We start from the raw sequence: 23,646 nt of genomic DNA on the forward strand, positions 1-23,646 counted from the left end.
AGACAGTTTGTAATATTCACAGATCCCAAGAGGAGGGGTCATGCCATGCCACACCACAGGAGGCTATTCAGAGAAGCACCGAGCTCTGTCAGGAGGCAGAGGGGGAGGGAAAAACCATGAGCTAGGATGTTTACTGTAGTTTTCAAAGGAAGGAACAAAATAGGGTAAGCAGGCTTAAGATTGCCTGGCTTGATTACTTTCAGCAGACGCTGGGGCTAGCAGCTATTCCTGGTGGATCAGACAGTAAAGAATCTGCCCGCAGTGCAGAAGACCTGGGTTTGATCCCTGGGTGGAGAAGATCCCCTAAAGAAGGAAATAGCAACCCATCAGCATTCTCACCTGAAGAATTCCATGGACAGAGGAGCCCGGTGGGCTAGTCCATGGGGTCACAGTTGGACACGACTGAGTGACTGACAGCTATCCCTAGATGTCTGGCCCATGGCCTCAAACGATTATGCCAGGTGGGCCAGAGTATGAAAACCTGATAAGGAATGTGATGGAGGTGTGACCTTTCTAGGGTCAGCAAGGCCCCAGATGTCAAACCAAAAGAATACAGAAAATAAAGCACACCGTTAATACAGTCTCCTTTAAAATGTAGGAGTTTATTTAGTTTTGTGTCCCTAACATCCACCATGATCCTTCGTACATAATATGGAGAGATACTGTAAAGGTTTGTTAACACATCCCCTCTTTTGACTCTTAAACTTTGTTGGAGTTGGACAACTCCAATATATGATTGTGTGTCATTTGTGGTGGTCACTACGGAAGGTTCTCAGACTAAGGTAGGTGTCCCTGAGATGGACACTGCAATGCATGCCCCAGTCCCCCTTCAGTGAAGAAGGGCTCACAGCAGACACCTTCTGAGTCTGCCTTTGGGAGACTGTAAACAAGAGTTAAATAAGTGATCCTTTTAAAAATTAAAGATACTGTTAAAACCAAAAAATGAATGAATGAGTGCTTACTTCTTAAGTGGTAAAACTACTTTCTAACATAATTAGTGTTCTTTCAATTTCAAGAGACAGAAATCTAACTCAAACTTGCTTAAGAAAAATAAAGGGAGTTTACTGATAATATGACTGGAAAACTGTCTTCGGGCAAGGCTAGTTCTAAGGAATCAAATGACTTCATCAGAATTCTCTCCATCTTCGCTTGTCTCTCACATATATTTATCTCTATGCATGACCTCATCTTTGTGTTTGTGTGTGTGTGTTTTTCTTAACTCAAAATAGCTTCTCTGCATTTGGGAACCATGGCCTCCAGCTTACTTTGTGCTTACAGCTCTCAATTCTGTAAGGAGAGAACGATCTTTTTCCCCTAGAATCCCTATGTAAAATTTCAGAGAGGAAACTGATGGACCTTTTCATCAGTCAGTATCCAGTCTGGAGACAGAAACCACAACGGCTATTTGAACAGAGAACAGTTACAAAACAGCAGTTATTAACTTTAGATTAAGGATGGCTGAACAATAAAAGACCAAGGTTTACGGGAATTCCCTGGCAGTCCAGTGGTTAGGGGTAGAAGGCGATGGCAGCCCACTCCAGTGTTCTTGCCTGGAAAATCCCATGGACAGAGGAGCCTGACAGGCTACAGTCCCTGAGGGTCTTGAAGAGTCAGACCTGGCTGAGTGACTTCACTTTCACTTTTCACTTTCACACATTGGAGAAGTAAATGGCAACCCACTCCAGTATTCTTGCCTGGAGAATCCCAGGGACAGAGGTGCCTGATGGGCTACCGTCTCTGGGGTCGCACAGAGTCGGACACGACTGAAGTGACTTAGCAGCAGCAGCCAGTGGTTAGGACTGACACTTTCATTGTCAGGGGTGCAGTTCAATCCCTGATCAGGGAACTAAGATCCCAAAAGTCTACCAGGCTCCTCTGTCCATGGGATTCTCCAGGCAAGAACACTGGACTGGATTGCCATGGCCCCCTCCAGAGTATCTTCCTGACCCAGGGATCAAACCCAAGTCTCCTGCAGCTCCTGCATTGCAGGCAGGTTCTTTACCACTGAGCCACCAGAGATCCTGCATTCTAATTCATTTAAGAGACATTTATTAAGCACCTTCTATGAGAGGAGCTCATCCTTACTAGTCCTAACATCTTTGTGGACACAGGCTAAATTAAAAGGTCTAAAAATGAAAAGGCAGCTGGAAAAAAGACTGAGACAAGAAAATGATACCTTTATAGATTAAATGTCCTAAAAGATAGATCTACACCTTCATAGCAAAGTTTTAAAATACCGCTGCTGCTACTAAGTCGTGTCAGTCGTGTCCCACTCTGTGCGATCCCATAGACGGCAGCCCACCAGGCTCCCCCATCCCTGGGATTCTCCAGGCAAGAACACTTGAGTGGGTTGCCATTTCCTTCTCCAGTGCATGAAAGTGAAAAGTGAAAGTGAAGTCACTCAGTCGTGTCCTACTCTTAGCGACCCCATAGACTGCAGCCTACCAGGCTCCTCCATCCATGGGATTTTCCAGGCAAGAGTCCTGGAGTTAAAATACTACTCATGGTCAAATCAGAACAAGGCAGCGTGACCCCATGGTTCAGAGGATTAATCTTGAGCACAATTGTGGCCATACAAATCTAGTCTCATTAAAATGTGACATGAGACAGGTAAGCGGTTACTTATATGAAAACTTTCTTAAATCTAAAATTTGAATAACAATAATACCTACCTCGTAGGACTGGTGGGAAGATTACATAAGCTAACATCTGTAAAGCTCTTAGAATAGATCCTGACACTGAATAAATAACCAATATGCACGTGTGCTAAGTCACTTCCGTCGTGTCCAACTCTTTGGGACCCTATGGACTGTAGCCCACCAGGCTTCTCTGTCCCTGGAATTCTCCAGCCAAGAATACTGGAGTGAGTTGCCATGTCGTCCTTCAGGGGATCTTCCCAACCCAGGATCAAAACTGCGTCTCTTTTGTCTTCTGCATTGGCAGGCAGGTTCCTTACCACTAGCCCCACCTGGGAAGCCCTAGGAATCACTATATGTTAGCTCTTACTATGAAGTTGCTATTACTAGTTGGATATCAAGTAAATGCGACTTTCTCTCTGTTAACTAATTTGAAATTCCTTTATCTCCAAAATTAAAAAAAAACTTCTTTGGAAGCATCTAACTGCTATATCTATTTTAGCACTCACAAAAGAGGCCATTCTATAAAAAATAAGTTTATTATATTCATTACCTCTAACATTAAAGTAGTCTTTTTATGAACATAAATCATGTATTCCATGGAACCAAATTTAAACAAAACAAAAACTGGTTCCTCATGTTATTCTATAGACTATGGAAGAAAATACAAACCTTCCCTTTTTCTTCTTTCTTTAAATGTTTGTGCAATTGTATGAAAATACAAACTCTTTCCTGAAAATCGATCTGTATGTATATCTTGTCAAAAGAAAATTTTTTTCACAGAGTACTTTTAGAACTTCTTTTTCATTTCTAAAAGCAAACTGCCTCTGTAAATCCAATGCTTTATAAAATGACACTAGAGTATTTCGAGCAAGAAATGTACTCCCTCTCTGGCTGAGTCAGAGAAGCCCTTTCCTAATGAATACTCTGGCACTGATTGTGAACTGCCGAAGCCTTCCTACTCTAACACATTTTGCAATATTAGTAATAAACCAAAGTCCAAGGTACCGAGACCCTCAGAGAGTCCTCATCGCAGAATGTTAAGAGGTCAGGGAAGAATGGGCATGAAAGGAAGGAATTACATTGCTTTTCTTCTCAGGGACAGGGCTATGCTCTCTAGTAACTCTTATAACAGACAGAGTTAGGGGACTATATGGAGGATCCATAACCAGAAAAAAAGCAAATAGAAACAAAAGAAAATATCTTACAAAGCACATCCATTTAGAATCTATCCTAAGTCATCAAAGCATGTACACACACACACACACACACATACACAGACACACACACACACTCACTCACTTCCTGTGCAGGCTGCCATAACAATACCACAGATTGAATGGCTGAAACAACAGAAATTTATTTCTCATAGTTCTGGAGGCTGGGAAGTTTAAGTTCAAGCCAACAGATTCAGTTTCTGGTGAGGAACTGCTTCCTGGTTCTTTTCCTTCATCCTCCTCACAGAAAGGGCAAGGGAGCCCTCTGGGGTCTCTTTTTTTAAGGACACTAATCACATTCATGAGAGCTCCACTCATGACTGAATCACCTCCCAAAGACCTCAGTACCATCACACTGGGGGTTAGAGTTTCGACATATGAATCTGGGGACATAATAAACATTCAGTCCATTGTACAAACTCATGTACACACACATGCACACACACATACAATATTCCTAAACTAGAATTACCAAGCAATACCTTGATTAAAGAGCAAATATTTGCTGGATTAAAAAAAATATACTATGGTATAGTAATAGAGTTTTTGTGTATAAAAAGGTTAAATATTTTAGTACCAACATGATCCTCATTCCTTCAAATAAAAGTTTAAGAAATATAACATAAAAGATTGGCATTTTCCAATCTGGTATATAATCACACACAGGAAGGTATTAAGTTCAGGGTCTATGAATGCATATTTGGTTGCAATAACATTTTACTACTAAAGATATTCTTACCAAAGATAGAAGCAATAAATAAGTATGAGACAGAGATGCATCATCTTCCTCATCAAACTTTGAGGAGGCTACCATGCTTCCACAGAGTACTCTGCTTTCAAAGAGGAAAACATGGGGACAATCACATCTCTCTCTTAGTTTTTTTTTTTTTTTTTCTTATTTTTGTTTTTCTTAGCTTTCTTGAAAGGTTAAATGACATAAGCCAACACACAGGGTCCGGCATTTATTCCTGCCAATTAACAGTATTTTGTCTCCTCTCCCAAAGGCTACTCCAAGGCCTCCTTGTATGAGGATGGACAAAACCACGACATTTTGCTGAAGCAAAAGGGCTGTGGGACGTGAATCTGATGAAGACACAGAGTTAGGGCCCAGCCTGTATTCATAGTGTTTACCACTACCTCCTCCAGCACCCACAGAGAAGTCCTGAGAAGAGCAGAACTTTTGTCAGTATTCTCCCAACTAGTTCAGGCCTGTAATTCCAGAAACCAATGAGTTACCTTAGCCCTGAACTCTGTGGAGACCTACCCTCCTATAATGTGCCAAAGGGAAAAATCCGGGTATCATTTGAACATTGTGATCCTGTTACTTATGGACAGATAGGCACTTACTCCCTGATTTCTTCAGCAGATAAATAATTCTGTGGTTGCAAGAGAATGTAAGAATTTTAATGACTGTGTAGGGAAGTGATTGAAGCAAGATACCAAAACTGAAAATTAAAAGAAAAAGAGTTCCTTGGTCTATGAAAAAGAATCATAAGAATAAAATAGATCCGGACAGTTCATAGACTTAGAAATTAGAGTCCACTCTTGTGGGTCTTTTAGAATCCAAGCTACAGTTCCTCAGTTAACACAGAAGTTCATTAATCTATGAGTTATAGGCAAGGAAGTCTTTTCTTCTGAGTAATTCGCCTCCCTGTGTACCCGCTGGGTTATATCTACATGGACAGAGCTTCACAACATTCTTTCCACAGAATATGTTCCTCCATTTAAATACTTCCCTCTCCAGATCTTCCGCCCATAGCACTCTCTGATATTCTCCAGGTACAAATATCTTTTCTGTATTCCTTTTCCTCTTGTGTCATCTATCACTTTTACATATTTACAATTATTTGGTGTGCTCCTCTCTTATTAAATTACAAACGTCTCAAGGATAGGAAATTCAGCCTCCCAAGAAACAGATACCATGTTTTGCCCCAGTAGGCACCTAGGGAATTCTTTGGGAGTAATGAAATGAATAACATTACAGGGAGCCCATTTTAAAAATAATTTGGACCCAGGAATTGATGGTGACTCTCCTGAAACAAAGGTCTAGATGAATTGCAGAAGAGGGAAGAGAGGAGGGAAAAAGACTTGTTGGAAGTGTCAGGAGCAAGCACAGAGGCATTTTCTCTCACGGGTGATAGCAAATTTCTTAATGGAAGATGATCCCAATCAATAGAGCCAGACAGCTGATTTATGTAATGGAATCACACTGAAGGAGTGGTCTTCCCCTGCAGAGCCATGTGAAAGGGGAAAAGGGTTACTAGGCTAGGGAGACCAGCGGACTCCACAAGTGTATCTGCTGGTGTTCATAAATATGTTGCCCATCAACAAACCACAGGAGAGCTCTAGAGAGCAGCCTCCTTGAGCCTGGATGCTGGAGAGTGACGGTGGGGCTGGTGCGGCTGCTGTATTTTGGCTGCTGCTGCCGCTGCTGCCACTGGGCAGATACCGCAGTGAGGGGTCTGACCGCGCTGAGTGCTCTCAAGAGCCTGGGTCTGGCCAGGAGCGAGAAGTTGAGAGTGAGGGTTGGGAGGTGGGCAGGACTCACCGAGGAGCTGCAAACCAAAATAAGAAATCTAGGGAGCAGAAGGAGAAAAGAGAGTGCGCTGGAGCCAAGACCTCAGGCCAAGTGGAACTGGAGGAAATGTCATCATTGGTAAAGGAGGACTTGGAGAAGAAACTGTTTAAGCCACTCTCACAGAATCTGTACGAGTTTATTGAAATAGAGTTCTCGGTCCAGGACAGGTATTACCTCTGTGTGTCAGGTAATCTGTTCTTTCTGTTATCATTTCAAAATGTAAATAACCCTGAGAGGCTTAGGTGATAGAGGGGCATTTGAGGGTGTTTACTTTCTACACAGTAACAGCACATGTACCTTCTTGTGATAGAATTTAACTATGCCAAGGTAAAGAATTTGGATTTTACAGCATTTTTGTAAGTGCTAAAATGTAAGGCAAAATGTATTGTATTAGTATTTTGGTTAATTGTTCAGAAATGAAACTGGGTATGTGCTTTTTCTGATCTGATTAGTCTCCAATCTTTTATTCAATTCACTTGCATGGCAAACAGTTTTATTTGTGTATGAGCTCATTTTAAAAAATTCAACAGAAAGCTCTCTGAATATTTTTAAACATATTGGATAACTGAGTTATACGGCTCTATTTCCAACCAGTCTGGAAACCAGCGTTCTCTCTTTTCATGCTGGGAAAGAAAAAAAAAGACCCAAGATTTTCTTCTGAGGTTTATTTAGACTTCCTGGTGGCTTATTTTGAAAAGAGAAATGATCTTTTAAAAATTCTTTCTCACAGTATGCTCACAGAAACAATATTTTAATGGTAGAAATTAGTTCATGAAGATGAAACTTTAAGGAAATGTTCTCTAAACTATTCAACTAAAATATTTTTCCTCGTGTTTTAAACATTCATGAAAATTGTCCAAAGGTAGGTATAAGCTTTTTCACTTAATTATGATTTACTTAACCTGTAATTATTGTGCTGAACTTAGACAAAAATGTTTGTGCCACTATTGAATTTAATATACAGCATTTTCTCTTTTTAATCCATGATTTTTAACAGTTTTCAGGGGCTTAAGGAAAGAGATTAGAAAATCTAACTTTCATTGTACACTTTGCTTTTTAAGGCACACAGTTCAACATTTTCAGAAAGTCTATTATACTTCCCTTCCTGAAACTTTGCTTAAAAGAACTTGCAAAAGTTGTCAAGAGAGAGTACTGTAAGAAAAGTAGAACATCTTTAAAGAAAGTGCTAAGAACACTTTAAAATCCTATCATTTCTAACAGGTATACTAATATTTACTTAATAATAAGAATAATAAGATTTATCTTATACTTTACCTAGCATATTTTGCCAAATAAAAAGTGTGAGGCTTGGCATACCAGGCAGGTATGCCTGTTTCCTCAGTCCAGGAAAAAGAAAGTCAAATTATGGAAAAAGATCAAATGAAAAAATTTTAGAAACTGCATTATATTCAAACCGTCAGATCACTATATCTTAAAATATTTTGACTTAATGTATTAGAGAAAATGCTTATTCCAACATTAAAATTTAATAGTTAATTTTATTCCTATTGAAATTCTTTATAAAGCTAATTACTCATCATGTAACATTATAGTATATACACATTGTTTTAAATCCTATGAAAATAAAGCAATCATAATCATGTTTATGTATTTACCAGGAATGATTTAAATCTAATTTACTAGATGTATTTTAATGCCCCCCTCCAACAATATAATTAACTAAACTTGTTCTATCTGGCATGGGGGAAAAAAACACTCCTAGAATTAAATTTTTGGAAATGGATGTAATTTTTCTCCCCAATGTCCTCAAGTTCTGAGAAAGACACTGTGGGCTGGGGTCACCTGCTGTCTTTTTTCATAAATAACATGAATCCTTTTAATCAAGATTGGTTAAAAGGTGTTGGCGTTGTTAACATGTGCGAAGGAAACCTCTTTAGGGGTCAAAGTTTTCACCTGAAAAATAATCAAATAAAGTAAGCGATCACTTTCATTAGTAAAATTCAATGATTCTCTTATGTAAGAAGGGAAAACCAAGATTGTCTCAGAGGTGAGGAAGAGGAGATGGTTTTGTGATATTCCAGGTAAAAGTTAACATTAAAATTAATTTTCATTCATCAGCTTCATGACTCTCCTCTGTATCACGTCCATCAATTTGAGAGCACTTTTCCAAATGTAGCATCTCTTTATGACCATCTCAAATGCATTTAGACAGAACAGTAATTTAAAGTCAGAGTGATGCTTGCTAGAGCTAAACCTTTGGCTGTGCTTTACTCAGAAAATAACTCCATTGAGAGGAATCAGACAGGCCATATCTCAGTTGTGGAGGCAGATAACTCCAGATTTTGAAAGTTGGCCACCTTCTGGGAGTAGAGAGACACATAGTTATGATTTCCTCTTTATAGCCTCTAATCCAGCAGTTCTAAATTTGTGAGAGCCAAGAGTCTAGGGTAGTTAAATCCCATTATACATTTCTCAGATTAAAGAAGGTATGTTTAAATAAATTACACTTTCTGTTTATCTGATCTGAGTCTGTCTTTTGCAGGGGTCTCCCAGCCAGGTGATTGTAATTTACTGTTACCTGGATACTTTACTTCGTCAAGGTCAAAAAACAAACATTACCAATTTCTCTCCCTCTCTGTAGTTTGCTAGTACTTACCTTGGGAATTTCATGGCACCTCAGGGTTTACATGGTCATTTTCCCTTGGAATTGGCTTCACCTAACCCAGAATGTCATTATCCTTGGAGTTAAAAGCAGCGTTTTCTTATGAAGGAGGGAGGGGCTCTATCATGTGCGAGAACAAAAAGAGACAGGTCACTTGTGCCATGATGAGAATGCAAATGAGTTAAGGAAATTCTGAAAGATTTGAAATTGCATAGAAAGCATTACCCATAATTGGATGGGAAGTAGCATTGCATGGTGGGATAGACCATGGAAGGCTAGGAGTCAGACAGAGCTGGAGTGAAATGACTGAACTTTGCCTACCTGCCAGCTACGAAATAGGGGGCAACACTATTACTTATTCAATTTAATATTCAGTTAATATTCAATAATACCTACATTTGCACATGGACTTTCCTAGTGGCTCAGTGGTATAGAACCCACCTGCCAATGTAGAAGATGGGTTCGATACCTGGGTTAGGAAGATCCCCCGAAGGAGGAAATGGCAACTCACTCCAGTATTCTTGGGAAAATCCATGGACAGACAAGACTGGCAGGCTGCAGTTCACAGGGTCGCAAAAGAATTGGACACAACGTAACAATTAAACAACAACATTTGCACATAGTGTTCTCTCTTTTTAAAAATTTTATTTTTAATTAGAAGATAATTACTTTACAATGTTGTATTGGTTTCTGCTATACAACAATGTGCGGAGAAGGCGATGGCACCCCACTCCAGTACTCTTGCCTGGAAAATCCCATGGACAGAGGAGCCTGGTGGGGAGTCCATGGGGTCGCTGAGAGTCGGACACGACTGAGCGACTTCACTTTCACTTTTCACTTTCATGCATTGGAGAAGGAAATGGCAACCCACTCCAGTGTTCTTGCCTGGAGAATCCCAGGGATGGGGGAGCCTGGTGGGCTGCCATCTATGGGGTCTCACAGAGTCGAACACGACTGAAGTGACTTAGCAGCAGCATACAACAATGTGAATCAGCCATAAGTATACATGTATCCCCTCCCTTGTGAACCTCCCTCCCACCCCCCTATTCCACCCCTCTAGGTCCTCACAGAGCATGGAAGTGATGCTCTCTTCTTAAATCCTAACTAGGAAAAAAGCAAACTTGATAAATTATATTCCAAATAAATAAAAGGTAGGGTTATATTGTTAAAATATATAGAAAAAAATGTATTGTGAAAACATATGCTTAGATGTAGAAATATAGTATATACTGTAAATAAATATTTATAATAAAAACAAAATATAAAGTAAATACATATATATTTATGTTATATAGTTTATAAATAAATTATATACATATTGCAATACAGAGTATTTTTAAGTATTCACATATATTTTGAAAAATATTCTCCATAGATAATTAATTTGAAAATAAACAGTATTTGCTAGAATTATGAAAACAGTACACATAAATTCTCCATACATATTACATTTTGATGTCAAAAAGAACTTCTCTGTGCATCAGAGAATTGAATAATTTTGTCAAATCATTTATAATATTAACAACAAGAGTGTCAAATAAGAATGTCAACAGGAAAAGTAAACAAAATACTAAAGACTAGGTGTTTTATGAAGCACAAACATTAATTTCTCATATTCCTGGAGGCTGGGAAATCCAAGAACATGGTGCTTGCAGATTCAGTGTCTGGTGAGGATCTTTGTCCTCATAGACCACTGTCTTCTCCCTGTGACCTTGCAGGGCAGAAAGGTCAAGAGAGCTCTCTGGGGTCTTTTTATAAGGGTATTAATCCCAATAATACCTTCCAAAGACCCCACCTCCTAATACCATAGACTTGACTTAAGGGTTAGATTTCAACATAGGAATTAGAGGAAATAAACATTAAATCTGTAGTACCCAGTTATTGCCCCCAAATCAATCTGATTAAAATATTTCTAGATAATTTTTTTGAAAGCTATCTTTTGATTAAATCAATAATAACATTCTCAACAATCCCAAGACATAACTAATACATTAAAACATTTTCAGTGAGGCTTCTTGTCTTTAATATCTCATGGTAATTTCCCCCTATTACTTAATTTCAATGATGAAAGCAGTTATATAACTCTAGGATTATGAAATGATGGTAGTTTATGTGTTTAAAATATTTCTGTGCAGCTTACTTACAAGCTGCTTTTTTTCCTCTTATCTGCCAAATTATATTGGATCATTGGCTAATTTCTTTCCACTTAGCCTCCTGAATGACACTTTTACCATGAGTGACTATTTTACTATGATAATAGAGGCAATTATTAACAACAATGTTTATTACAAAATTAAAATTGAAAATCAATGGTTGGCATGAGGTTAAGATGGTTATTCTGAAAATGCTAACTAAAATAATGACATTGAAGTAGGTTCATTCTGAAATTCCCTGGGTTTATAGATATCACTAAATCATAAGTGGACAGTAATACATCTGATGTCACTAAAACCAACTGTGCAACATTCTAACTACACAAACACCTTTCTGTTTTAAGACCATGTGATAAGTTGCCACTTTGCCACCGCATTAATGTGGATATGGCCACTTAATTTTAGCTGGCAGCAGAGCTCAAGCATGGAGATGAGGCGTTGGGTCCACTCCAACCTGAGCAGACTTCTTCAGCTCTTGGCTAAAGACAATTCTTGGAACCTCCTTGACTACAGAGGAGATTGTTTTGCCAAATCAAGGAGGATGTACTATCTCTGTGCTGCATCATTGTATCAAAAAGTTAACTTTTAAAGCATGATTGCTGTTTTCTTAGTTTGTAGTTAGTGAGACAATGATCACTAATGTAAGAAAACTTGATAACTAGTAGATCCTACCTTCTTATCTCTTTCTTCACTCCCTCCCTTAGACCCATCTTTGCAGCGGTCCCCAACCTTTTTGCCACCAGGGATCATTTCGTGGAAGACACTTTTTCCACAGACCAGAGCAAAAGAGGGATGGTTTAGGGATGATTCAAGCACATCATATTTATTGTGCATGTTATTTCTTATTACGACATCAGATCCAACCTCACATCATCAGGCATTAGATCCCAGGGGTTGGGGACCCCTGCTTTATAGAACTGCTGAAGAAAACTTTCTAAAATGTAAAGTTCAGCTTGACTGTTTACTTAAAGTCTTCAGTGACAACACAACCACCTGTAAATCTCCCCACATATATAAGTTTCAGGATGATATTTGAACTCCTTAGCCTAGCATTCTAGACCATTCAGGAACCAGGTCTGGCCTCCCCGTTTCCTATCACCTATTCCCCCTACACGTCATGCCAACAGTGGTAAATGCCTGTGAGGACTAGAAGATTCGAGGATCTTACGCTTTTGTGCACATGTTGTTTCAGCACTCCCTGTACCCCTTTATTCATTCTGCTAACTCCCATGGTCCTTTGCAACTCAGAAAACCTGTCAAGAAGCTCTGTCAGGCCTCCAGTGGGATGCAGATATCCCTTCCCCATGGTCCTATAAGACCTGTTCATTCCTCGTTCACAGGACTGTAATCATGTGTTTTCTTTCTGAAGTCCCACACTTTGTAATCTCAGTGGGAACATGATGGTGCAGCAGAGGAATACATTTTTTCAATGCCTAGCCCAGGACTTTGTACAAAAGGGGAACTCAGATATCAAATTAATGAAACAAATCAGTGGGTCTGCAGTTAACGAGCTGGTTATCCTAACAGGCTGATGAGGCCGTGAATTTGCTTCAAATGACATTTTTATACAGTATCCAGTTATTTCTCCCCATCCCCATCCTCTCCCACTTCCTAAGTAGCCAGTGAGACAGCTAGTGAGAACAAGAGTGTCATCATTTGATTCTGAGGTAGAGCCTTTGTCTGGACAGACAACAGCCTCTGAGAGCTTGTCCTTAGCAAGTATGACAGAGGCTACCATGCTTCCACGTCAACTCACCAACCAAATGGCTTCTTTTCTCCTCTCTTCCTTTCCTCTTCCCAAAGCTAACATCTACAACAATGGAAGTAGATCTCTTTTAGGGCTGGAAAAGTAACACGAGCAGAAATCCACCAAGTTTTCATACAATTTCAGGAGACTCACAGATTCTGAGTCACTTTTCTTACCCAGGGTTAAAAACTTCCACTTAAAACCTTCCACTCTAGGTCCCCTCAGGACATGCCCCTCAATCACTCCTTTGCCCTCAAAATATGCAATCCCTCCTCTTCCAAACTCTTGGAATATGTGCTCTAAATCATAGTCTTTATTCTCCTCCTATTTCTTGTTCTAAACCCTACATAACATAGGAACTGGTACACAGTAGGCACTCAGTGTTAGCCAGTCCAGGAAGGAGGCTTCTGCAAGCTGTCTTCTACGCTCCCCGTTATAGAGGAATTGCCCTCAGGGAGGAAATCAATGATCTTCCCCAAGTCAGATTGAGTGCCAGGACTGAACTCTGCTTTTTATCCAACAAAGTGACTTCACGGGATTGTCTCCAAATCTTTGAAATTCTCTGTCCTTTTCATTTCTGTAGCATCACACTGTTGGGCTTATCTCTTTTTTGATGGCTCCTTCTTAGGCCTCTTGGCTGGCACATTTTTTTTGTTTTTTCTCTAATCCATCTCACCTTTTTCCTCTGCTTTTTTCCCTATAAACCTTGTCTTGGAAAACTGTCTACACAGAAAAGTCCTGAGTCCATATCTCCATTCCTAACTATCTCCATCTCCATATCTTCATCTCCTTCTCTTCCCAGATACTTTATGGATCTCATCTGTATGTCAAAAACTAAACTCACTATTCTGCCCAACCAGTCCACCCTCCATACTTTTGTATTTTGATTTCCATCAAGTGTTGTCAATGCCTCATTTAAAATCTTAATTAGATTTGCTACTTCTCTTTTTACTGCTCATGTCTTATGCCTAGATTCTAACAACCTCATAAAACAAAACAAAACAAAGACAAAAACAATTACTATAAACTAGGCTCTATCCTACATCATTTACATACTTTAATCTTTACACCCTGTGAGTTTGTATCACTCTGATGTTCACTTTACAACATGAGACAGCTGAGGTTTAATCTCTCTATGATTAATATGCTCAGACCACAGTGTAAGAAGTGATGTCATGATTTGAATCCAGAATGTCTAATGCCAGAGCCCACTAAGATTTACTGCCTCTTCTACCAACCTCTAGTTCCTCTTTCTTTTCTTCTTCAATGTTCTTTGGCATCACTGATTCCAGAAAAATACTCCTCTAATGAGGTGCCACTGTATTAGTCTCTTGCTCAAGAAGGAAAGAGACTTATTGAATGTGTGTTACTATATGACCTTTCACTGAACTCCTGACACAGTGCCCCCTTAGATTTGTCAACCTGCTCAGACTCTCTTCTCTAGGAGACTGAGTTCAGGTCCATTGTGAACTCAAAGCTCAACTGATTGCCTTAATTTCAGTATCACCTGCACTTTCAGGGGATAACTAATCTCTTCACCAGCCCCAACTCTAGAGCCCCCAGTGTCCAGGCCAGACTCCCATCCTTCCCACCAGAGGGGGGACTCAACACCACAAGTCTACAATGGTTTCTGTCACTTTTCAAAACATTTTCACAACCTGGTTAACCTTATCCTTCATCATGTCCTAACACCAATTAATCTATACAATCCACTGTCTCTAATCCTACCTGGTGAAGTTCAGGGTCAATTGTCCTCTCAGTTGGTCATACTGTCCTTCAACTAGAAATGCCTTCAGTATCATCCCTGCCTTTCTGAAACTGGACTAATTTAAAAGCTCTATCTCCAACTCTATTTCTTCCATAATTCTTTCCTTAACTTTTCCAATCCTCTTTCTTCTAAGAACTCCTGTTGAGCATATACTCTGTTCCAAATTGCTGATCTATTACTGTGACTATATTGTAATATACTGTTTTCATCTTAACTAGGAAGCAATGCCAAAGTGATACTTTCTAGAACCAAAAGACAGTCTTCCTCAAAGACAAATTCCAGTCTCACTCTGAGGAGACAGAACCAGCCTGCAACACTCCAAGTGACATCAACCATCTTGAAAGCTTAAGATATTCAATTCCTACTGCCACTCCTCTATGATATAATTGTGTACCTTCATAATACATATTTTATATGACATGTCTGTTAGCCTTTTCTTTTCAACAAAACCATAAGTTGCCAGAGGGCAGGCAATCATTTACCCTCACTGGCAATCGTAACAGTTCTATCCGGCAAATTGTGGATACCTAGGATACCCTTGATAACTCACTGAGAACTTTCAATTCAGGAGTTCTAACACCAAATGCTGATTTTCCTAGTGTGTTCGTATGAGACCAAACTCAATGATTTTAAGGCCAGAAAATTATTTCCCTTATGTCGTTCATATAAAGTAAGCAATGCTTTTCCCCACACCCTTCAAAGTATAGTACTAAAGTTTTTGCCTCAATGGCACATTTCAAATACTAGAAGTTTAGATACACTCTGGAGAAGATTAAAAACCTCAAACAATACCAAATAGGTTAGTAAAAGCTGTGTTGCCAGCAATCCTACATTCAAAATCTCAGAGCAACTTTAAAAGAAAGTGTGCATAATATTATTTGCATGCTCTCTCTTCCACAGTTGGTTGCTGGGTGAGCAGAATGATATACTTTCCTGACCTCATTTTCTTATATTGTCATAAATTAAAATTCCAACTTGTTCTGGTAAACACTTTGGCACTGACTGTATGCTCACGCTAAGCCTCTTATTTCCTGCCCTGAGTTGAACTCCATCCTCCACCACAAAGCTCAGAGCTGAAAGCACAGAGCTCGGTGTTCTATCTGACAGACATTACCGCGGCTGTATGTGACCACAACTGTAGCAAAAATAAAGTTAACACACTGATAGAACAGTGAGCAAATTTGAGGGAACATTCATGAAGCTTCAGATACCTCAGAGTTCACAACCAGGGTGCAGATAAAATGTATGTTCAAGTTCATTATATGAAAAGGAGATACATAAATACAGAAAACTATGACTTGGTGAATAATTTATTATCTTGCAAGAGTCTATGTAAACGAAGTCTTTTTCTGTCCCACAGTGACCAAAAATGAAGAAGTAAAAATAATTATGGTGAAACACTACAGAATAGGTTTAGATGAAAAATATGAAGTAACCAAAAAGTGGTCTTTGAATGATCTGCAGATGATCGATGGAAAAGAAGCAGATACAGTAAGTGTTATGTTTTGTAAGGGAGCTATGGAATCAATATGCTGGAGATCTTGATGGTCAATATCCTACTTCATACATTTTTGACATATACTGAGTGTTAAGATGACATATTGTTCTTAAGTAGTACGGTTTAATCTACTGGGATGATCTACTGGTTTGTTTTTTCTGTTTCTATGAGTTTAAATTTGAATTTTGTCTATTAGATTTAAAAGCGTCTTTCCCAAGTGGTTCCTAACAGGTAAAACACACTCTTCTAGTCTGTTTTGAAACTTTAAATATCTGACACTTTCACACCACTCTCTCCCCATCCCAACTTCCTCCACAAGTTGTGGGAATTCCTTTCCTCACCTTCTTCAGATTTTTCTGCCAGTTAGCCACTTGATCCTCCAGAAGGACTGATAACTCTAGGAAATCCTACAGCCTCAGTGTTGAAAGTAGGGAAAGAAAGTGTAATCTCTCACATGACCACTTTAAAGTGGTTCTCCCAGTCTCTCCTTAAATTCTACTGATGGAAAACTCATTACCACATGAAGAAGTCCATTCTATTTCTGAATTGCCATCCTTTATTTTTTACATGTCCTACTTATGTTTTATTATTTGTTATATTTATTTGGCTGTGCCAGGGCTTAGTTGCAGCATGTGGGATCTAGCTCCCTGACGAGGGATGGAACCCGGGCCCCCTGTGTTGGGAGCATGGAGTCTTAGCCACTGGACCACCAGGGAAGAAGTCCCTCCTACTTATATCTAACCCAAATCTGCTTCACTATGACATCCACCCATCAGTTCTAGTTTTGCCATTTGGTACAACCAGAACAAACCAACCCTGCTTTCACATAGCAGCCTTTCCAATATTTGAAGCCAATTACAAGGTTTCCTCAAGTTTTCTCTTTTCTGGGTTAAATGTAACCATTCATTCTTTAAATGATGTTCATATGAAGATTAAATAAGATAATATGACAGGACCATACAAACACTAAGAGGGAATAGCACTGTTGTTATTTTATGCAGTGACATTGCTACAACACCTTCCACTATGCTATTTTCTCTCCTCTGAAATGCTTGTTTCTCCAGAATTAAATACAAAACTTTGGAGTTAGTGTGACCTGTTTATAATTCCTTTGATCTGAATTCTTATTTCTATTAAACACTCAACTGAGCCTTTGGATCTTTTGGGCATGAATTGCCTTTTAACCTGATCTGCCATACCCTCTATGTACCTAGGATAAAATGTAAATAAAAGCCCTTGATCATCTGGCTCCTTCATCTCTGGTTATTCTCCCTAAAACTTTATAGAGTGAAAGTACTTAACTACTGACTCTCAGGGCTTAGAATGCCAGTCACCTCCATCCCTCACCCCATTCTTAGATTCTCCTTGAAGTAAAGTCCTACTCACGTCCCCCAGCCCTACAACCCCATTGCGTTATGGATGTAAATAATCCAACAAATTGCAGTTGTTGGCTTACTCTGTCTCCCCTCTGAATAAAAAACTGCAACTCTTACTTTTCATCTTCTGTTGTAGCCTTCTGCCTAACAGATATTAGGGACTCAAATACTTCTGATATTGTTGGATGAATTAGAATTTAAACTCACTTATTCTTCATCCTATTCAATGTCTTACTCTTAGTTTGGTCTATTGTTCCCACCTATCAAACCTTCTAATATTTTGATTCGTTAACATTCACTGTAGTATGGTGCAGGTTTAATTTGAACAACATTTAGCACTTCATTCAAGTCAGTAATAAAAATGATGAAGCAGGCACACCTAAGAATACCTTTGGGTAACTGATGGGTTATCATGACTACTACTATTATTACCATTACTAGTAGTACTGCTACATACTACCATCTCACACTTAGTAAACGGTTATCAGATGACAGGTACCAAAAAAGCTCTTTCTAGACATAATTTCATATAATTGTCACAACCCATGAACTAGATTCTAGCATTACTCCTGATTTACAGATGAGGAACATGAGACATAAAGAGATTAACTGACTTGCCCAAGGTCAAATAACTACTTTAGTGATGGAGGTAGATTTTACCTCCAAATCTATTAATTCATCTTCTTTGGACTTGTTGTTTACCATTTATACAAATTTTTATATTTGTTCATTCACTGAGAATTTATGGTATATTAGGTCTTGCTAGGCTCTGATGGTAAGTGGTAAGTTAGATGGACACAAGCACTTAATTCTGCCTCACTTATCTAGTCTGAATATCGAAATTTTACCCTTAAGATCTTTACTGAAATCAATACATGTTATCTGCTGTTATCTTCCAGGAATCCTGTTTTTAAAATTTGGTATATTTGACAGGACTTCTTGGTGAAAGTATGCTGAATTTCATTACTTTCTTTCCTAAGTAATCACATAGCATTTTTTTCTGGCAAGACATTCTACCTAAACATTCAACACTTTAGGAAATAAATATTCTTGGCATGTCAATATGCTGGAACATTACATGGCCATTAAAAATCATGTTTCCAAAAGAATACCTCAGAACACAATTGTTCATCATTTAATACGTTTTGTAAAAGTCACCTGATACAAAACTCTTCTATAGTATTATCTTGTTTTACATATTTAATCTATCATAGTATCAAAAACTTCAAAGCTGAACCTCAAATTTTAACACAAAAATATATAGATGTGTGTATATGCATATTTGAAACTAACCAGTACTTTAGCAATAATTATCTTTGTGTGAAAAGATTATTATAAGTTTTAAATTATTATCTTCTTTCTACTTTTATATATTTGCCAAAAGTTCTGTGTTGCATTGAATTTTATCAGAAATCAATGTCAATTTCATTAATATGTAGTTTTATGAATTAACCATTCCCATTTCTTTTTTTTTTTTTTTTTTTACCATTTTCTTCTTTTGTTATAAGTCCTCAAATATTTACTGATGTCATAACTATTTTCTATGAGCTTGGTCAGTGCCCAGGAATGTATTAATCAAGCCTGTCAACTCAGATACACTGGAAGCAGCTAACTCTGCTCTATTTTATGCTCACCTTTCTGGCATTTAATTTCATCCCTATGTTGTTGATTCTTCCCTTTCACATTTGAAGATCATTATCTTTCATAGTGAACTAGATAGATACAAAAGAGAAGTTGAACATTTTTAATTTTCTCATCTCTTCAGGACCTAAATATTAAACTGTCAGAAGAAAACCTGTAATATCCAAAGTGTAGTTCTTTTAAATATTTCTTTCCTGTGGATGAAGTAAAAATATCTCAATTGTTCTGGGAATTTCCACTTCTCTTCCCTCTTGTAATTGAATCCTCAGGAGTCAGCATTTATTATATTTTTCTCAATAGCAATGATACAGTTTTAAAGAGAGCTAGTTCAAGCCAGAAAGTTGTCAACTTTAAAATGGAATGGAATTGAAACTGAAGTCAATTTATATTGCAGAAATCAAAATGATGGGGAACTTGGAGCCTGTTGTGGTGCAACAGGAGAGAGGATGATGTAGCAAGAAATGGGGCTGGGCTGATTGAGAGCTTGGTTCTCATCTTGGCTCTGCCGATAGCTACATGTGTTACCTGGGCTATAACCCTCTGGAAACTATCATTCACAAGAAGAATTGATGCTTTTGAACTGTGGTGTTGGAGAAGACTCTTGAGAGTCCCTTGGACTGCAAGGAGATCCAACCAGTCCATTCTGAAGGAGATCAGCCCTGGGATTTCTTTGGAAGGAATGATGCTAAAGCTGAAACTCCAATACTTTGGCCACCTCATGCGAAGAGTTGACTCATTGGAAAAGACTCTGATGCTGGGAGGGATTGGGGGCAAGAGGAGAAGGGGACGACAGAGGATGAGATGGCTAGATGGCATCACTGACTCGATGAACATGAGTCTGAGTGAACTCCGGGAGTTGGTGATGGACAGGGAGGCCTAGCGTGCTGCGATTCATGGGGTCGCAAAGAGTCGGACAGGACTGAGCGACTGATCTGATCTGATATTATAATCTATTATAAACAAGAGATTACAGGATGAACTATGAGATTCCCTTTTAGCTCTATCAAAAGAAAGAAAGAGAGAGAAAGGGGAAGAGGCAGAGAGGAAGGAAGGAAGCAGGGAAGGAGAGGGAGGGATGGACAGATGTGTATTCTGTGTTCATGCCTGCTTGAAGTGAAGTTGCTTAGTCGTGTCCAACTCTCTGCGACCCCGTGGACTGTAGCCTACCAGGCTCCTCAGTTCATGGGATTTTGCAGGCAAGAATACTGGAGTGGGTTGCCATTTCCTTCTCCAGGGGATCTTTCCAACCCAGGGATCGAACCCAGGTCTCCTGCATTGTAGGCAGACGCTTTACCGTCTGAGCTAGCAGGAAAGCCCCATTATTAGGCTAATGGAAAAACGTAATCCTCGCCAAGTATTTCAAAAACATAAAGCATATTTTCTACATGACAAGGAGCAAATGGTTCTGTGAGGAAACCTACATAAGAAGTGTGATTAGTATCTGGTGATGGAATGGGTGTGATTTCCTTTTGTTGAGATTCTCTGCACAAGTGTCTTTCAACTGGCAATTATGACAGTTAGGAAACATTTTGCAAGATGTGAGTTGGGGAAATGCGCTTAAAATCACATCACTCTTGTACATTCTTTAAATATTGCTTTGTTTTTAAAAAATTGTAATAGTGCAAAGCAAGGTGGTATTACCACCAGTATCATAATATCTGGCGGCAGATCTGGGAAAAGGAACTATCATTCATTAAGCTCATTAAGCTCCATCCTAGTGTCACAGTTTATATGATTAACCTCATGTACACTTCATAGCAATCCTATCTAAAAGTGAAGGCCCAGTCTGATAAGGATCTTGCCCATGGTTATATCAGTGTCAAAACAGTGGTCTAACTTTAAAACCTTTGTTCTTTTTCCTGCCTGCTGCAAGAATTTTCCTATTTAAAAAAAAAAAAATTGCAATATATAAGTTGTTTATAAACTTTACACACTATACAGTAACACATTATTAATACTGTTGTTTGGTTTTGTCTCTGCTTCCTTATCATTTAGGACAATGTTTACCTCCACTTCACTTTTTCCCTTGTGTTCAATTAGTAAAGAATTTGCCTGCTATGTGCAAGACCTGGGTTCAATCCCCAGGTTGGGAAGATACCCTGGAGAAGGGAACAGCTACCCAATCCAGTATTCTGGCCTGGAGAATTCCATAGAATGTATAGTCCATGGGGTCCCAAAGAGTCAAACACGACTGAGAGAACTTCACTTTCACTTCACTTTCAGCTCAGTTCAACACGTGTTTGTTGAGAAATTCATTGTTGCCATGGATAAGCACCAGGAACACAAAAGATAAATGATTTAAAACCTCTGCCCTCAAGGAGAGTTAGAAGTTAGGCAGATAGTGAATTTGAAAGCATTTTGTAAATTGAAAAAGCACTTCATAAATGCAAGGTATTGTTGTTACTACTATTAGTAACAGTAGCAGTTATTAGTATTTTACCATGTAGACCTAGATCAGATTTGATGCCTACTTTTTCCCAAAACATCTCCACTAGAAGTACAGAGCCTAACTCAATCCAATGAGTCAGTGTCAAATTGTCAGTTTCAGTCAAATGATTTAATGAACCTTGTCATTAACTTTAAAAGTAATTCCTAGCTATTAACTTCAAAGCCAGCAAGTTGGTGACCTTGCCTACCTGCTGCCTGCCTGCTAAGTCGCTCCAGTTGTTTCTGACTCTGTGCAACCCTATGGACTGTAGCCTGCCAGGCTCCTCTGTCCATGGGATTCTCCAGGCAAGAATACTGGAGTGGGTTGCCATTTCCTGCTCCAGAGGATCTTCCTGACCCAGGGATCGAACCGCGTCTCTTGCATCTCCTGCTTTCACAGGCGGGCTCTTTACCACTAGCACCACCTGGAAAGTTAGAGACTTAGCAAGTATGCGTGCATGTATGCCAAATGCTAATTCTGTATTTCCCCCTTCTACCACTGAAATAGCAAAAAGGACCAAATTGCTAGTTGAGAAAAGATTTCTCCTTTTCTCCCCTGTGGAAGTCTGCTAAGTGGGTTTATTCTTCTCCAGCCCCTCCATCCTCTCCAATTTACTACCCTGGAAAGATTTGATAACTACACATTCTAACATATGTTTTATTTGCATATTGAAAAATCAAAGATGCTTCAAAATGATCTTTCTTATTATTATTCTTTTTAGAAGCAATATGTTTGAACCAGGTAGCTTTGGAAAGCTCATTTCTAGACTTTTTGAAATATGTTTGATATCTTACAATCAATAAGCATACAAAAGAATATGAGAGAATCAAGGAAATCGAGCTACTTTCTTAGCTACAAACAAAATCTTGCCTCTCTTTTTCTTCTAGGACAATCCATTCTTTGATCTGCACTTCAAGAAAGTGTACAGTTTGGAAGCATATAGTTGTGCTTCGAAATATGCCTTTGCTCGGACTGTAAACAAGCTGAATCATGCATATCTCAAGAAGGACTTACAGATCGTGAACTTTGATTCTACTTACATTAATGATGATTCCATTTGGTCCTCCAACAACAAGGATTGCTTGGTCCTTATGAGAATATGCTTCTATGCCTTCAATTTAGTGTGCTTGTCCCTGTGTCCTCTGCCACTCTGAATACATATACTATGTTCCTTCATCAGTGTTCTATGAAAATGGTTCCCTAAGTAAATATTGATAGTCATAATTTTGTTTTTTCCCTTTATCGGTGACTATTATTTATATGAAAATAAAGTGATGCTTTGTGAATTGTCTTGAAATGTGCTTTAATGCAGTCATTCAATATTTGGGACTCTTGCCTATGTGTTCTTTGGTAACTTTGGAAGGAGTTAGATGGTGTTGCCTAAATTAGTATTCTACGAAGGGGTATCAAGAAGTATCTTGAAAGACCAAAATAAGTAGAAATGCATTCCATGTTAGTGGATAGGAAGATTTAATATTGTCAAGATGTCAATACTACCCAAAGCAACCTGCAGATCACTATAATCCCTATCAAAATTTCAATGATTATTTTTGCAGAAATGGAAAAGTCAATCCTCAAATTCATATGGAGTTACAAGGGGCCCAACATATCCAAACAATCTTGAAAAAGAAGTACAAAGTTAAAGGACTTACCTCTCCCAGTTTCAAAACTTGCTACAAGGGTACAATGATTGAAGCAATATAGTACTGGCATAAGGACAGATATATAGACCAATGGAATAGAATTGAGAGTTCAGAAAAACTCTTACCTCCATGGTCAACTGAATTTTGACTAGGGTATCAAGTTCATTCAAAGGAGCAAAAAACAAATCTCTTCAACAAATGGTGCTGAGACAAAACTGGTTATCTACATGCAAAAGAAAGAAACTAAACTCCTATCTTACACTTTAAACATCCTTAAAATGGATTAAAGATTTGACTGTAAAACATGAGAGCATAAAACTTCTAGAAGAAAACATAGG

The 23,646-nt window shown here is 38.7% G+C and overlaps 1 protein-coding gene and 1 non-coding gene across 2 annotated transcripts; one reads left to right on the forward strand and one right to left on the reverse strand.

Moving 5' to 3' along the window:
• Positions 1 to 6,488: 6,488 nt before the first annotated feature.
• Positions 6,489 to 22,875, forward strand: EXOC1L (exocyst complex component 1 like). Its single transcript, XM_005899059.3, has 3 exons — positions 6,489 to 6,618; positions 16,083 to 16,213; positions 22,553 to 22,875. Exons 1-3 carry the CDS (start codon positions 6,498 to 6,500, stop codon positions 22,817 to 22,819), a joined length of 519 nt encoding a protein of 172 aa, XP_005899121.1. The 5' UTR covers positions 6,489 to 6,497; the 3' UTR covers positions 22,820 to 22,875.
• TRNAC-ACA (transfer RNA cysteine (anticodon ACA)) lies at positions 20,478 to 20,549 on the reverse strand. Its single transcript has one exon. It is a non-coding gene; the product is annotated as a tRNA-Cys (tRNA).
• Positions 22,876 to 23,646: the final 771 nt, after the last annotated feature.

The sequence above is a fragment of the Bos mutus genome, chromosome 6 (assembly GCF_027580195.1).
Source record: "Bos mutus isolate GX-2022 chromosome 6, NWIPB_WYAK_1.1, whole genome shotgun sequence".
Lineage (NCBI taxonomy): Eukaryota > Metazoa > Chordata > Mammalia > Artiodactyla > Bovidae > Bos > Bos mutus.